Source organism: Ascidiella aspersa, chromosome 7 (genome assembly GCF_963924565.1).
Source record: "Ascidiella aspersa chromosome 7, kaAscAspe10.2, whole genome shotgun sequence".
Classification (NCBI taxonomy): domain Eukaryota; kingdom Metazoa; phylum Chordata; class Ascidiacea; order Phlebobranchia; family Ascidiidae; genus Ascidiella; species Ascidiella aspersa.
Genome location: NC_139453.1, coordinates 21671462 through 21687216, shown reverse-complemented (window position 1 = coordinate 21687216; position 15755 = coordinate 21671462). Strand labels below are relative to the sequence as shown.

Genomic DNA, 15755 nt, shown 5'->3' with positions numbered 1-15755 from the left:
TAAGAAATAGTTTAGTCAGGATAATAAGTTATGACAGGCTTGCCAATGTCAAAACCAAGTTGCGAAGTGTTGCGATTGCGATAGGTAAAACCAAACAAAAAAACAATCAACTAACAACGGTATTGAAGGGTCTTCCAACCTGGATGTCCTCTGTGGTGGTGGAGGAGGTGGTTGCCTGGATCCGGACTTGTTTCCTCCCTGTGAGGAGGAAGTGTTGTGTCCCTGGCCGTGGTGGCTTGGAACAGGAGGAGGTTGCTTGTGACCGGAGGGGATGGACTTGGTGGAGAGGGGGGTGGCGGGCAAGCTGGTGCTGCTGCCCCAGGCTATGAAGAATAGGCAGGTTGGGAACGAATGCAATCGTAATGTGATACCCGTTGTTATTAATAAAAATAATCGGTTTTTAAGACGTTTTAGAAAATAACAAACTATAGGATGTGGGGTTGATCTATGATTTAAATGACGAAAGATATTAATTCATTGCATACGCTTCTGGCCGCGCTTGCATTTGCCGATATTTGGCAAACCCAAAAAACTAAAATATAGTAAACCAGAGTAAACGCATCATAGCAAAAAAATTTATATATAAAATTTATGTGGACCATTGGACATTTTTAGATACCTGCTCCATAATGGTACTTGGATATGCCATTTAAACTTAGGCTATATTATATTACACAACATATATTGTCTAAAACTCTAAAGAATAAGCTACTTTAGTCAAATCAGTTGGATATACTGGCTATAAATAGAACATACAAAAACTACGGTCACAGAACAGATTGAAGTTTAATTTGCGGCCAAATCTTTAGTATACACACAGTGTTGAAACGGGGTTTAGGTTAGCGCACTCCATCCAACTTCAGCCATAACAAATAATACAAACCAACCTTTCATGGTCTGCTGCAGCTTGTCGCCGTCCAGATCGGTTTCACCCCAGTCCTGCTGCTGCGCGGCTTTCCTGCGCCCCTGGGGCCGCGACAGGTGTTCCTCGAGGGGGTGCCGGCGCCGGGGGTCGGCCGCGTTTTCTTCGAGCGTCCTCATCGGGTAAAAGTCGCGCGCCGCCGCCGGGGCCGAATGCTGACTGGCCGGCTGCGAGTTGTAGATGTCGAACGAGCTGGACTTTACCATGTTGGAGCGCGGCAGGGCCGGCGAAATGTCGGGGTAGTGCGACGAGGCGCTGCGGGAGAACACGTGCTGCTGTTGCTGTTGATGGTGGTGATGGTGAACCGGCATTGTGGCGTTCAGCCGCTCGCTGATTGCTTGGGGCAGGAACGAAGAAGGAGTGTTGGCCGACTTGGACAGCTGCTCGTTCTGCCCGGGATATTGCCAGTCCATGTCGCCGCCGCCACGAAGCATCTGTTGATGTTGCTGCTGTTGCATGTGGACGGCCGGGGAGGTAGAGTGGATCGCATGGCCGTGGTTGCGTGTAGGCGGAGTTGAATATGAATAGGGTTGGTAGCGAAGGTCGCCTGTGGTCGGGCCGTAGCCAGAGTCCCCACACACCGGGGAGAATGGCGACATACCAGCTTCGAGAGAGCCCGGTTGGTGCATGGGCGGGCATTTGGGCGACGAGGTGCGGTTGGGCGGAAGCCTTACTGCAGACTTGACAACCTCTGTTGGCTGGTTCGGATTGGGGCTGTTGCTGTCCCACTGCGTCGGGTGATTGTGCAGCGACGGGTCGGACTTGCTCAGACTTAGGCGACGCACGTCGACCAGGTTGCTCTGCATTTCGCGCGCGTCAGGCGGCGACACCTTTGCGCGGCGGCCCTTGTGGAAGGCGCTCTTTTGCTGCTGGAGCTCCATGAGCAGCTGCTCCTCCAGAATGGCCTCAGGCGTCTTCAGGCGATCGGCGCGGGGCGAGTACTGCTGCACCACCGGGCTGTGCGCGAAGTTTTGTCGGAACTGGCGCCTCATGGCCGCGTGCCGCTCACAAATCAGGTATTCGTGGATGCCTTTGAGCGCGGTGGCGCCGAGCGGCTTCTGCTGCCTGGGGGGAAGCCCCACCCCTGGCGGCACGTGCCCGGGGTGATAGGCCGCCGGGTCGATGACGTAGGGCGTCGCGCCGGCCAGATTGAGGGTGGTCGGCGGCGCCATCATCATCGGAAAGGGATCTTTGTTATCTGGTCGCGGGGGATCCCCCTGACCCCTAAATCCAGATAAAAAAGTCTGCTCCACTTTGTCTTGCTCGCCCTCTTGCGGCTGCCCGGCGGCGGAGTGGCTGCCCGCATGGGGGCGCTGACGGTCCGCGTTCGGGTCGCCGTTCGACGACATGGGAGAATTTCTATCTGGCTCCGCGGGCAGATCGCCCCTCCTGGGAGCTCTCTGCTGCTGCTGGTGATGTTGGTGGTGGCCGCGGCCGAACAAATCGGCGTCGTCGGCCACGTTGAAGATGGCCGAGTCGGCCGAGGTGGATCCGGCGCTCATGACGCCACTGTCGATGCTGGGCGTGCGAGGAATCTGCGGGTGGTTGGGCAGGATCAGGCTCGCCTGTAGAAAAACCGAGGTTCGTTGAAACTTTTAGGGGCGTTTTTTATTTAGATACGGGTTTGAGCAAGAGGCAGTTCATAATTTATTTAAGGTATTTATGCTAGCTACTTAAGAAAACACGCTTTTTTGGTAAACAATGGTCGTTCGATTGGAAATACTCGAGTGAGTTTTGTTGGTTTATGCGCTACCTATTATTTGCAAGAAACTTTAAAAAGATATCTCGCTTGGGAATAATAGGATAAAACAATTCGCTAAATTTAAATGTTCTTGTTTATATATATCTAAACGGTCAGCAAAGTGTTTTAAAATCATTAAAAATCTCTTAGCATTTTTATGACAATAGAAATCGAATCTTCGCAAATTGAATCAAACTTCTTTTCACAACGAACCTGATTGGAGGACCCCGGAGCGTTGAGGAGCGACGGGGTGGATGAGGATGATGAGATGTGCGCCAACCTCCGATCCATCATGTTGCCTCCGAACGATCCGCTTCGAACGTTGGGGCGGGTCTGCTTGATCACTGGACGCTCGTGATGCGAGTGTCTCCCTCCTGTAAAGTAAATAATAAAACGTCTCAGTTTAACGTGGGGCAGTATGAACGCAATATTTGCAAACGCACAAGGTCTTAAGTAGAGATCGAACGATATCACTTTTTTGGACCGATATCGATACCGATTTTTTATATACTTGGGAAATGTTCAAAACTAGAATAATTAAAAATAAAACCCAAATAACGTTTTAATTTATATATCTTTATTAATTATTATACTATTATTTCGCATATTAACTTAGCGTGATGCTAAAACTCAAATTTTTTGAACAAAAAATGGTTAAGTTGTTAGTTGTACATGAAAAATTATATCACATTTTCGCACTAAAATATCGGCCAAAGTACTAGCCTACATTTACCGATACCGATATATCGGTAGAAGCCAAATATCGGCCGATATTATCGGTAAACCGATATATCGTCGGTCTATCTCTAGTCTCAAGGTTTTGTTTTAATTTGTATTAATAAAAAAAATCGTTAAAAAAATTATATTCCACCAAACGGGTTAGGATGGTTTATTCCACTGGATGCAAAAAAAATTCGACGGATTTCCTCATTTTCACTTTTTGGCAAATCGCAAAATATGCGAGACCAACTTTTGTTTGGTTACCTACTATTGGTTGTTCTTCAAAGGTTTTTATATAAAATTTTCTATTTTGCATGTCACTGCCCCTTGATGTGCATGGTAAGCAGCCTGTATTTTAAATGATCGTTTTCGAAGAATTTACCTCCTGACTTGACTGTGTCAGCCGAAGAGCTGGAGCTCGATCTTTGAGCGTTGGAGGAGCTCTTGTGCTGGTTGTGGAGAAGACGAGGTGATGCAGACGAAGCTCCGCTGGAGAGCGATCCAAGAGAACCAGACCAAGGAACAGGAGAACCGGATCTCGGACTGTTGGTTCCTCCCAGTGATGAAGTGGAGGAATGAGTCGGGTTGGAAGAGGATATTGTTCCGAGGCTGGATGTGGATGCGATGCTCGAACGGGAGCTGGAGGGAGCGCTGTTGTTATTTCCTCCTGTGGATGCTGATCCGGGAGCGAGACTTTGCGGGAAGAATCGCTTGTTGGTGGCAGGTGCTGAGTGGATGGCAGGAGAAGATGGTTCGCCTCCTATCACTGCAATAACAAGTTTAAGAATATGGGTTAATTAATTGAGCAGAAGGAGATTACACAGCACATTGTTAGCAAGCCGTTAAGCTTTTCCGCTGATCCCAATTTAAATTTATACTAACTTAAAAAGACAAATGTTTTTATCGACTCTTTTCTTTTAGAGCGAAACACGCAGTCTACATTCACATTTAATAATTTTTTGTTAACACAAAGTTTTTAAGGAGCACGGGGTAAGTGAAAATAGAGTTAAAGTCTGATAGTTTTCGTGTTATTTATCAAGTAAAACATATGTGTTGATCGAGCAGCAGGAGATTACACAACCTATGGTTAGCAAGCTGATAAGGTTTCCCCCTGATCCCATTTCAGTTTATACTAACTGTAAAAGACAATGTTTTTATAGACCCTCTTCTTTTAGACTTAAGAAAGCAGTATAAATTCACATTTAATATTTTTTTGTTCAACACCATGTTTTCAAGGAGGACGTTAAGTGAAAATAAGAATGAAGTCATGTAATACTATCTGTGTTATTCAGCAGGTAAATGTACAATGAAGTTCAGCAATGAACTGACCTGGCGGTAAACTGAGCCGGTTGTTGTTTCGGTTCATGTTTTCCAATCCGACGCTGTGGTTCGACTGGCCCATCTGCGAAAAAAACAACAACATGAAAAATATTAAAATAAAAGGAATACATAGATAGGCCATTATCCTGACGAAGGCGTCTTGTATAAGACGTCAAAATGTCGATTGTTTATAATAAAACTGCTGGATGAGCAATACTCGGTTGTAAGAGGAATAGATCAGCCAACGCGGGGCGTGCACACAAAAATATAATCGACTTCTGGTACTCGCCCCTGTCCGAGAAACAGTAAACAAACTACTAATAGTTACTATTAGTATAAAGGCTCTATCAGAAATGCTTGTGGACAAAATATACGAATATTCAATAAAGTAATGTTTATAAGTGCCTTTAGCAGCTGCAACTTCTTACATCACGCGGACCTAAACCACAAGCAAGTAGGCCCTGCTCATAAACGGGGTGTGCGATCGGCACCGTTTCGTGCATAATTCATGCGCGCGACATCGAAGAACAATAACAAGAGCGTCGCGTCGTCGTTAAGCGTCATGTGATGACGGCGGGAAGGCGAATGCCACGCTCGCAGCGCGATCAGGCACTTCCGTAAAAGCGGACACAAACACACGACGTGCGTTGGCAGTGACGAGCTGCGTTGGGCGGTACTGCGAGCTGGGAAAGTGGCTTCGACTGGCAGCTTAATGCTAGCTTTCCGCCGCGGATTTCAGCTGTGCCCTTTTGAGTAGGCAGTTCGGTTATGAATTTTTTTTTGGGGTGGAGCGGTCCCGAAACGTAGTTTCGAATGAACACAAAGACGACCCATTTAAGTAATCGGGTCAGTGAAAAGTACGTAAGAAATATATTTTTTTTAAACGAATACTGCACCATCAGGTTTGCAAATGGATGAATGTTTTGTGTAAGCCTCCTTTCTTACAATATGTAAAACTATATTGATGAAAAAATAATTTACTCTGCTTTGCCGGCAATGAACAATGATTTCACAGTTTACAACTTTAACCTGAAGTAGTTGTTCAACAGCTAAAGCAGTGATTCTCAAACTGTTTGTCGCGGCATACTAGTCGATCAGTGTGTAGCGAAACTTTTTCTAATTTAGGAAAATAAGTTATTTATATTACTCATAAGCATGCGTGACTTTAATGTAAACTATGGTTTAAAAAAATGGCAATACTATGGCATTAACCTATTTCCGCGTCGTTAATTAAAGGCGTTCGTAACGTTTTGGTATTACTCTTTGTATAGATAGTGTATTATGAACTTTCTTTACTTATTTTAGTATACCTCAAGTAGAAAAAAAGTTTATGAAATGCTGAGCTATTCGGGCGGGCGGCATCCTACCTTTGCGTTGTGCCTCGGCGACATATAGGGCGAGTTGCTTGGCGACAACTCGTGGCTACTCGACGACTCGGATCTACGGAACTCGCGAGCTTTCTTTTGGCCTTTGTCACCACCCTCGCCTTCCTCTGAAAGCGCCATGAGTTTCTTCAGAGCCTGCGGTGATTGGGCGCCTGAAAAATCAAAGACTTTTGCATAATGAAAGATAAATTGCTTTTATCTAAAGGCCGCGTTCACACTACAGCTGCACTGAGCTGAGCAAAGCGTAATTTAAATTAAATTCTATTGTTTCGAGCTTTTCACGCTTTGCTAAACTCAAGCCCAGCGATTTCTACGCCCAGCTCTGTTCAACCCAGCTGTAGTGTAAACGGACCTCCTATGGGCAAAAGGTAGACGATTTTCGCGTGTTATTAAAGGCCAAGTGTGGCATGCACTGTGTATTGAGAATTCGAAATGTTAAATAGATAAAAACACTAAATGAACATTGTCTACTTACATGTAGTGACCATTTAGAAAGATATATTCCAGAAATTGAGAATAGTTTCCAAAGAGAAGTGAAAAGGCCCTATTCGGGCGAGAACTGTTAACAGGTTAGTGAAGATTTGTTTCACTTGAAGCTTAATGTGTATAAATAAATAGAAGAAAGTCACAAAAGGAGAGGAAGTAAAGTTTATTCGTTTTCTTACATTTTTTTTGAACAAAGAAAAAAAGGAGAACGCGAGGTATTAGCGAAAGGCATCATTGCAAAACAAATGTAATCGCGTCAGCCCCAGCATAAAATTGAATATGAAATAATGAAACTGCTGAATGACAACACAATCACAAAGCGGCAGAATACGTGTTATTATAAAATATTCGTAAGAACATATGTTAGTTTCTAGAATCTAGATTGTCCGTCAAAATGCAACAATAAATATGGAACTTTAAACAACCTTGTTCTAACTACAAGCGACATATTAAATAAACAAATGTTTAGGGCTTCCATCTGTTGCTACGTCTTTGCCAAGACAACAGGGCCTGGCGTATTTCGTCCGGCGAGGAAGCATGCTTTGTTACGTCATGCCGGGCCAGCGTCACGGTTCGCTGGCTACAAAACACGCTGGCCGTGACGTCACAGTTGGTCGTATACGGAAACTGATAGCTGACCGAGAGCGGCTGCTCGCCGCGTGCCAGAGTATTCGAATTTGACACCGGCATTCCAGCCTCTGTGACGCAGAGCGGTCGATTATGACGTGGTGAATGTGGGCATTGTTCGACTTGTTGTTGTTCAACGGCGTCGCTGTAAGCAGGCTGGCACGACTGCATATCTTCGTTGCACTCGTCGAAGATAACGGGGCCTGGCAGTGACGTTGATCGAGTGTGGCGGAATCTTTGCCTAGGATTGACGCGCAAATGAACCAGAGATGTGACGACGGGGTTAGTACTTGACTCCGAACAAGTGTTTTTTTCTGCAGGTGGTGCAAAACTGATGCCGACCAGGTCCTGGTTCAGATGACTGATCAACTTGGGGGCCCCGATCACCATTTTACGACCAGCACTGTTTCGGTTCTTTTTTAAAGTCCTGGTCAGCGATTTCGACCGCGACCTGATGGCCCTCAGAAATGACCGTGATCGACTCCTGTGCTCATTCGAATGGTCGCCGTCACACACGATCTCGCTCGAGGTCGATATCGGCCTCAATTTACTTTCTTCAGGGATATCTTCCCTTCGAGCGTAAGTTTCGCGCTGACGGCCCCTTTCAGGTTGACCGGGGGACCTTGGGGACAAGCGATTGGGTGGATTTTGACGCCGACCAGATCTAGGCCTCCTGGGTGGGGTCGGGGGCTTGCATTGGGGATCGTGGTTTGTTAGTTCTAACGTGCTTGTCTCCGATTGGTGCTCTGGTGTCGTTTGTGGTTTAGGTTGGTTAGATAGGCGTGACGTGGGAGTCTTGGATTGGTGCGCTAAAGAGGAGGAGGGCGTGGGAGAAGGAGGAGGAGTGACAACTGGGAAGAGAGTGGGAGGAAAAAAAGAGAGAAATGCAAAGAAAGTAAGTGCTTTTCATGCAAAGTGCAGTGGTAAGAAAAGCAAGAAAGTGTCTTGACTCGAAATTTGCTAGTTGTACTATTAAAACAAAGACAAAGACAAGAGATCATTTTATATAAAAATATTTAGGAAAGATATAAATAAAAAAATGAAGCTCGCATCGAAACGTCTTAATCAAGAAGATGTCAATCCACTCGACCTTTATGGCTTTGCGATTCACTATCAAGATTAATCATGTGCGTCGAATAAAATTGATACCTGTTAAAAAAATTAACCTGATGTTAACATTATAAAACATAAGCATACCAAATTTTGGCAGCGATGATACAGGAATCTTCTTCCTGGATGGATGCAGCGCGATCACGGGCACGGAGGAGATCTGGGACTCGGAGTTGTTTCGTGCGGGAAGAGTTCCGCTTCCGGAACCTCCGGATCCGCTCCGGGCTCCTGCTGGGAGCGTTTTGGAGGAACGGGATGGCGAGTCCATGCCCTGGTTCTTGCGACGGTTGCCGGCCGAGTTGGATGCTGAAATCGGAGGAATGATTATATATAAAGCTGTGGTTTATTTTAATAAAACCTTGTAAGGTTTGAGCTGTTAGTTTTTAGAAAGGCTCTCTGACGGTTTATTGGCTGAATGTGAAAAGTCAAATTAGATTTGCTCGGGTTAGCAAACATTTGCGATTTACGTCGGACAAATGTTTAAATTTTTAGGCTTGTGTCGAGAACATCGAATATTTGACAAAACTGTTTTTTTATCAGGGTTTTAACATTAAATATTGCAAGGACTGTTTAGAAGCATTTCAAAAGTCTTATCAGAACACATGCAAACAATAACTGAACAAGAGCCTGATGTTTGTTGCTTTGTAAGCCTATATTATTAAACAAAACATCGCAAGGTTTCTACTTGAAATTGTAGTTAAAAATGAATGCCGCTTCCTTTAAAAGGTCTTGTCAAAGTTACGCATTCGTTACAGGTTTCAATTTTTTTCTCGCACACTCTTTTGAAGTTGCCCTACAGTATACGCAGAGCTAAATAAAGTTACAATAATATTTCACGTCACAAGATATCACAAGTCACGAACCGACGACTGGCTCGACAGTCTTGGACATCTCCATGAGCTTGTCTTCGTCCGAAATGATCTCCATCTGTTGCATGAACTGCTTGACCCGCCTGATGTTCAGCTGGTCTTCGTACATTCGACGCGCGTTGTTGAACGATGACCTTCGACCCCGTCGGGTCAAGGTCGTGTAGATCGATGACGTACCCTTCTCCATTTCCTTCTGGTGGGCACTGTGGCGGCAAAACGATTGGTCGGTTTGGCGCAACGCTTTTGGTTGGTATTTGTTGGCTTATTGTTTATTATTCTTTGTTTCGAAACGTTGGTTTTACATTTTGTGATCAAAAATCTCTTTCAGTTTATTTTTTCCAATCTTTAAAATGATTCACAATTTAAGGAAAGGAGCCCATGTTTTTTTTTTTCAGTGTTAATTTTCAAAGAGTAATACAAAATAAAAGAGATCTCTGTTGTTGTGGCAAAACGTAAATTGTTACCTGGCGAAAAGATAAAAAACACCATAATATGCTGTGCGGGCATAGCACTTATAACAACACCTAGTAAGCCGGGTTGACCAATGCCATAGAAAAGGATACATTATAGGCAGTGTAAGGTGGTATACCAAACAGTACATATACGAGCACTAAAATAAAAATGTGTAAGCCGGCAAAGGACGACGAAAAGATTGACCAGGAGATGTTAACTTTTATGGATCTAATTCCAGCTGAGTAGCTGCAAAACTAATGAATCAACAAGTCACTTACGCAGCCGCGCTCGGCAGTATCTGGGAAGAGTCGGACACACAGAGGCGGCAGATGTTCCGGATCTCCTTCCCTATCATCCTCATCTTTTCGAAGTTGATCAGACCCTCGACCAAAGTGTCGTTGCCTGGAAAACGAGGATTTGGAAACTATTACAAGGCTGTTGGAAATTGGAATTACACGGATTTGGGAAACATTTACAAGGCTGAAATTTCGAAAGTGTGTTTATTGTAGGATGAATATCAAAGCCCATAAAGAAGTATAGGTAAAAATTTACAACACATATATTTATTTCCCAGTTGTTATCTTCTTCTGCACCGGATGACGTTACAAAGGCTCACCGAAATCAGTCAGCCTAATCAGGAATTTCTGTGCCGCTATCATTGGCCAATACGAGCCCAGAAGGGTTTGATCACAGAATACACATTGTGTATATTTCAGTTGCTCAATTCGGGCTGTTGATACCCTTTAAATATGTTTTATGTACGAACTGGATGCAGCAGGTAATGGAGCGTTTCTCGACATGCTCCATTAGGAGCCTGTGTAGCAGTGTTGTAATGACTTAAGTCAATGACTTGACTTAAGTCACTGTTTTCAAACGACTTGACTTGACTTAAGTCATTTGGGAAAAATGACTTGACTTGACTTAAGTCTTTCGGACAAATTACTTGACTTGACTTAAGTCATTTGGACAAATGACTTGGGTTAAAATAAAGCGTTTTTTCAAATGTTTTTTATAAAATTGAGCTATTTATCCAAATTTTAGCACATAAAACAAATTGCTTGCTATATGTTGCGTTTTTTCTTATTTTTTAGTTCAGTTATTGCTCATAATCATACAAATTTAAAAATTTTAATAGTTTAAAATTTTATTTTTTAACAAGGACATGACTTAAAGTTGACTTGCTCTAATTATGACTTGACTGGGACTTGACTTGCGCAACTGATGACTTGGACTGGGACTTGACTTATTTATTCAAAAACACTTGACTTTGACTTTAGTTGTTTTACAAATGACTTGACTGGGACTTAAGTCAATTTAAAATGACTTGTTTACAACACTGCTGTGTAGTGTGTACTCAGTTTGTGGAGCGATGGTCCCGGTATGACCGGAGAGAGTGAATTCGAATCTCACCGCAGGTTAGTTTGGTGAACCCATTGTGCTCCAAAGATTCATTTTCGCTTTGGGCAGTTTAAGTTAATACATACTAAATTACATGTACTTTGCGGTCTTTCAAATGGGTGGTATTTGTTAGGTTAATCTCTAGTAGTGTGTACGTCGGAATAACCTTGTTTCCGCGCTGTTTTGCAAAACCATGAGATTGTTTATTTGTTAAAAAGGGGTTCAATAGACTTTGGAGCATAATTGTTGGAAGTTGTAGACGTAAAAAGAATATCAAAGCCCATACAGAAGTAGGTATCATTTTGAACATTTCGATGAACTCTAATGAAATAAAGAGAATAAAAGAGTTATTCGAATAAAGAGTTATTCGAAACGTTCAAAATGATACCTACTTCTGTATGATGGGCTTTGATATTATTATTGGGTTCAATAGACTTTGTAGGATTCAATAACAGGGCGCATAAACAAAGCAACGTGTTAACTGCGGCAAAACAGCGCTGATACGCCTCTTCGGGCGAAACAAACGGGAAACACAGACTTTCTATTTATAGTAACCTGACGCAAAAGATGAGGTAAGCTGTTTTCGAACAACGATCTAATTTTCACTATGTCACATGTCCGAAAAGGCACACTTACTATATTTGCTACAAACGGAGTTGGCGTTTATATAGGCTTCAAAGGTTGGTAATAATACATTTCACTTGGCCCTATGAGGCCTTTCTTTAAATGTTAAATATATATATTTATATAGTAACTGTACTGTAATACTTGGATGTTCCCGATCTTGTAATAAATATGGACAAATGTAACAAAGAAGTTGCAAATAACATGTAGTGATTTAGAGGTAAAAACTAAGACATTCCCTTTAAAGTATTTAAACTGAAAAAATCATAATTTTAGTGGGCGTAAATATTTTAGGGCTGTGTTATCACAAAATTGAAATTAAACAAGCCGTTAAAAGATTCTCCTTGTTTCTTTGCTTTTTAAATAATACTACACTGGGCCAAGTTTTTTGCTAAGCCCAGTAAGCAAATAGCAATTATTCTGCGCAAATTGTACGGCGGTACTTTGAAATCGAGCAAGTTAGAGGGAACACTGGCTAAAATTTCAATAAAAAAAAAACGTGAAACAATGAGAAACGACGGAATCCTGAACTGACAGAAAAGAAGAAAACTCACCGAGCTGTAGAAACGTAAGGTCCTTCTTGACGACGGGCACGTACGGAATGACGGGCGGCTGCGAGATGTACTCGTTGAGCAGGGTCCTGTACTTGGACATGTTGCGCGACGGGTCCATAAGCGCTTGCAGTTCCTCGAACAAACGCGTGCTCTTGGCAGGAACCTTCTCCCAGGCCTGCTTCATGCGCGACACGGCGCGGTAGCCCAGGCCACTGCGAAAAGGCGAGGCATGTTTTGATGTTTAATTCGCGCCTGGATTTCATTTTGAAACTAATAGTCCGGATTTATGGGTGAACACATCTTACGAAATTTAATCCTTCATTGCTGAAAATAGCCTAAAAATTTGTTAACATTGAAAAATGCAAATGAGGTGTTGACCACAATATTACGAGTTTTTTTAGTTGAATTAGTTGGTTGATAATTTTTGGTTTTTGCCTGTTATTAATATGTTATTTTTGGCTATTTTTCAAGCCACAATTTCTGGACAAAAAATGTTGCATTGGAAAGCTTATGGCTAAAGTGCCTGCAAGAAATATGTTCGGACAAGCAACGAAGCTATGGCGAATCGGTACGCTTCCTATACAATCGTGTATATTCCTTATTCGGAATCAAAGAAATGTAAAAACTATTGATTGTCTACGAATAATGATCAACTGCTAGTTATTGTGCAATATAGAAATATATTCAGTTGAAGGTTGGCTTTCATATTACATGGACGACAGGTAGTTCACGAGAGGAGAAAGGTTCCAATTGGGATATTTCCCTTTATTTCATTCAACAGTCTATTTATCATGACACGATAACATCTACACGTTTATCCAGGAGTAGTTTTGAAGCTAGAGCAAGACCTTGTATAATATATAAACCTCCAAACCGTTCTGGGGTTAAGCCGTGTAATTACAAACTACACGAGCACGAGGCGCCAGTACGTACCCACGAAACTAAATTCCGTGGAAAGCGATGTCTACTGCAGGGTTTTTAATTAGATTACAAAAGGATCGTTTCTCCTTTAATCTGATCTTTATATTTACATTACATATTATTTCCCACGTAAAACTAAGATATTTGGGTTACAGTCAAAAAGGATTTCAAGCGTAAACAATCGTTGATTTCTCCCTTACTTTGTAGTCTCGAGCAACTCAAGTATGAAATGTGGAATATCTAACGAAGATTTGTATAATGGAATCCAAAATTTACAACTAAATGTATCGTTTAAAAGTATGCCGATCTCTCAATCTGGTATAATATAAAAGGCCAGCAAAACACAAACTGGTTTGGGCAGAGGTGGGTGGAGTTGCAGCACATCGCTTTGGTTCGCAGCAACGCGCATGCTGGGCTTAAGCCTCAGCTGTGACTATTTTAGGAACTGTGTGGCAGGCGGAATGTTGTCGGCGCGAACCGCACTATTTGCAGCGCAACACACAAGAGGCGAGACAGAAGCATGGGAGAATTTGTTTTTCCAAATCGCGAAGTTCTGTGCCAGGAAGCACATGGCCGCCCGGACCGCTTCCTTGAATGTAAATTGTCTAACGGTTGGCAAACATCGTGGGTGAAACTCGGGTCTCACTTTAACGCGGAAATTTTAAAATAATTTCTTTCGCTGCGCCCGAAACATTAAAACCAAATAGACTTCTTCCTTTTTTATTGAATGCTAAGCAAAAAGTCAGGAAAACGGATCTTTAAGAGACCCGTGGTGAACCTGGAGAGTCTGGTTCTGCGCCGAGGTCTATTGTTGTTGCCAAGTGCTGACGCTTGATATATAAGCAAGCTTTTAATGGCTCTGCTCTGAACCATTGACATAGCAAAGTCAGTAATTAAAAGCCTATCAACTATGATAAATTTGCATTAAATTTTCTTTATGAAGAACTGAAAGTGCTTTAATTAATCACGACGCAACAAAAACACATAGGGAAACGGATCGCTCTTTCTAACCAAACAAGACAGTGAAATCATACATGTCAGAAGAATCTTTGTCATAGGTTTTGCAAAAATGTCGTACGTGTTGCTTATGATGTCAAAAATTAGAGCGTGTTTGCACATTTTTAATGTAACGATACAACTTGCGTGTCAACGTTGATGTTCACAGTTACAAGTCTGGAATATGAAAATGGTGAAAAATCGCTTGAAACACCTTGCACTAACAGTTATATAACTAACTTTTTTCCCGATTTGTTTTACCGTTTGAATAGACTTGGGTTTATAAATGGTAAACACATTTATGAACTTTTCTTAAATAATTATAAATACCGCCAAAATTTGAAATCCAATGTCACATGTTGTTATTGTAATATTTGAAATGGCTGCTGTCAGTCAATTGCTCATCGAGATTATTGCTGAAAAAATACTTCGTCTAGTCAACGCTGTTATAATTAGTGCACAGTCTGTGATAAAACAGACGCGTAATAACGTGGCGCCATATTAGGAGAACCTTTCTAAAAAAACAGCGGAGCGGTTTTTAAATGGCGCTCTTTTGGGCGCAGACAAGTTTTATTTAGACGCGATTAGCTACGTAGGCGCGTTAAGTGTGAAAAGGTATTACTATAAGTGGCCTTCGTTACACTTCAAAGCCAATGGCAAATTTACGTCAATGCAAAAAGGCTTTGAGGTCATTTGAGATACGGACAATTCCATGTGAACTGAGTTTGTTGTTTGTTATTGTCGAAGAGCGTACACTTGGCAAAACGATAGTGGTAAAAAACACACAAAACTAAGATTGCTGTTGTTTCAAAAGTCTTTTTTACGATTAAAAAAGCATGGGCGATATTCTGACTATTTTTATTTATACCAACACTTTACAATAATGTTGTAAAGAGAAAACAAAACCTATTGGTAGAAATTTTATAAATGAGGAATGACGAATATGACCTTACAAGTAAGAAGCGTGATATCTAGCGTAAGCATTGATGCGCCAAAATATGCCAAAACGCACAATCATGCTAGACCGACATATTTTTACGCTCAAAAAACTTTTTACGAATTTTATAAGATAAGCGGCGAACATCGTTTGATGGGCTAAGATAAGCAACCAGTAGCGTGAAAAACAAGCCGCTAACCTGATGAGGGCGAAGGTGGAATTCAGGTTCTTGATGATCTTGCAGTGGTGTGCGATCTTGATGAAGTGCTTGATCATCTTCGAGCGTTGGATCACGTTCGGCTCCTTGCAAATGGTAGTAACCACCCAGAAGAGCTCGCGGTTTACGAGGTCTGCAACGAACATAAGTTTTTAGTTTTCAGGCAGCTGCAGTTAATTACGGAACAAATTCGCGGGTCTTTCAGTTTGTTTGTCTGGTTTTTTTGTGAGAGACGGGGAAAAAATTCAACGCAAAATCGCCGTTTATTCAATTTTAGTTCGTAAAAAAATTTTATGAAATATGAAAAAAAATTAACAATTTTTTTTTTTCTTACCGCTAAACGAACTGATCAAAAACAAAACTATCCTATGGACTTTTTCATTTTTTGAAACAATAACAACAGGCCAAAACAAAAGCCCAACATCTAATTGATTCGTATATCGAGATGATTGTCCTTCAGACAAGACACGAAACA

General features: G+C 42.2%; 1 protein-coding gene across 1 annotated transcript in view; it reads right to left on the bottom strand.

Annotated features, from left to right (window-relative positions):
* LOC146138309 (rap guanine nucleotide exchange factor 6-like) overlaps nt 1–15755 on the bottom strand; it is a 56562-nt gene that overhangs the window by 2218 nt on the left and 38589 nt on the right. The window contains exons 22-32 of the mRNA XM_083394828.1: nt 15263–15413; nt 12210–12421; nt 9912–10035; nt 9175–9383; nt 8395–8617; nt 6071–6242; nt 4689–4785; nt 3766–4140; nt 2877–3037; nt 888–2487; nt 140–323 (exon numbers count right to left, since the gene is read on the bottom strand). Of these exons, the coding sequence (XP_083250954.1) occupies nt 140–323; nt 888–2487; nt 2877–3037; nt 3766–4140; nt 4689–4785; nt 6071–6242; nt 8395–8617; nt 9175–9383; nt 9912–10035; nt 12210–12421; nt 15263–15413 (3508 nt within the window). The remainder of the gene's footprint in view (nt 1–139; nt 324–887; nt 2488–2876; nt 3038–3765; nt 4141–4688; nt 4786–6070; nt 6243–8394; nt 8618–9174; nt 9384–9911; nt 10036–12209; nt 12422–15262; nt 15414–15755) is intronic.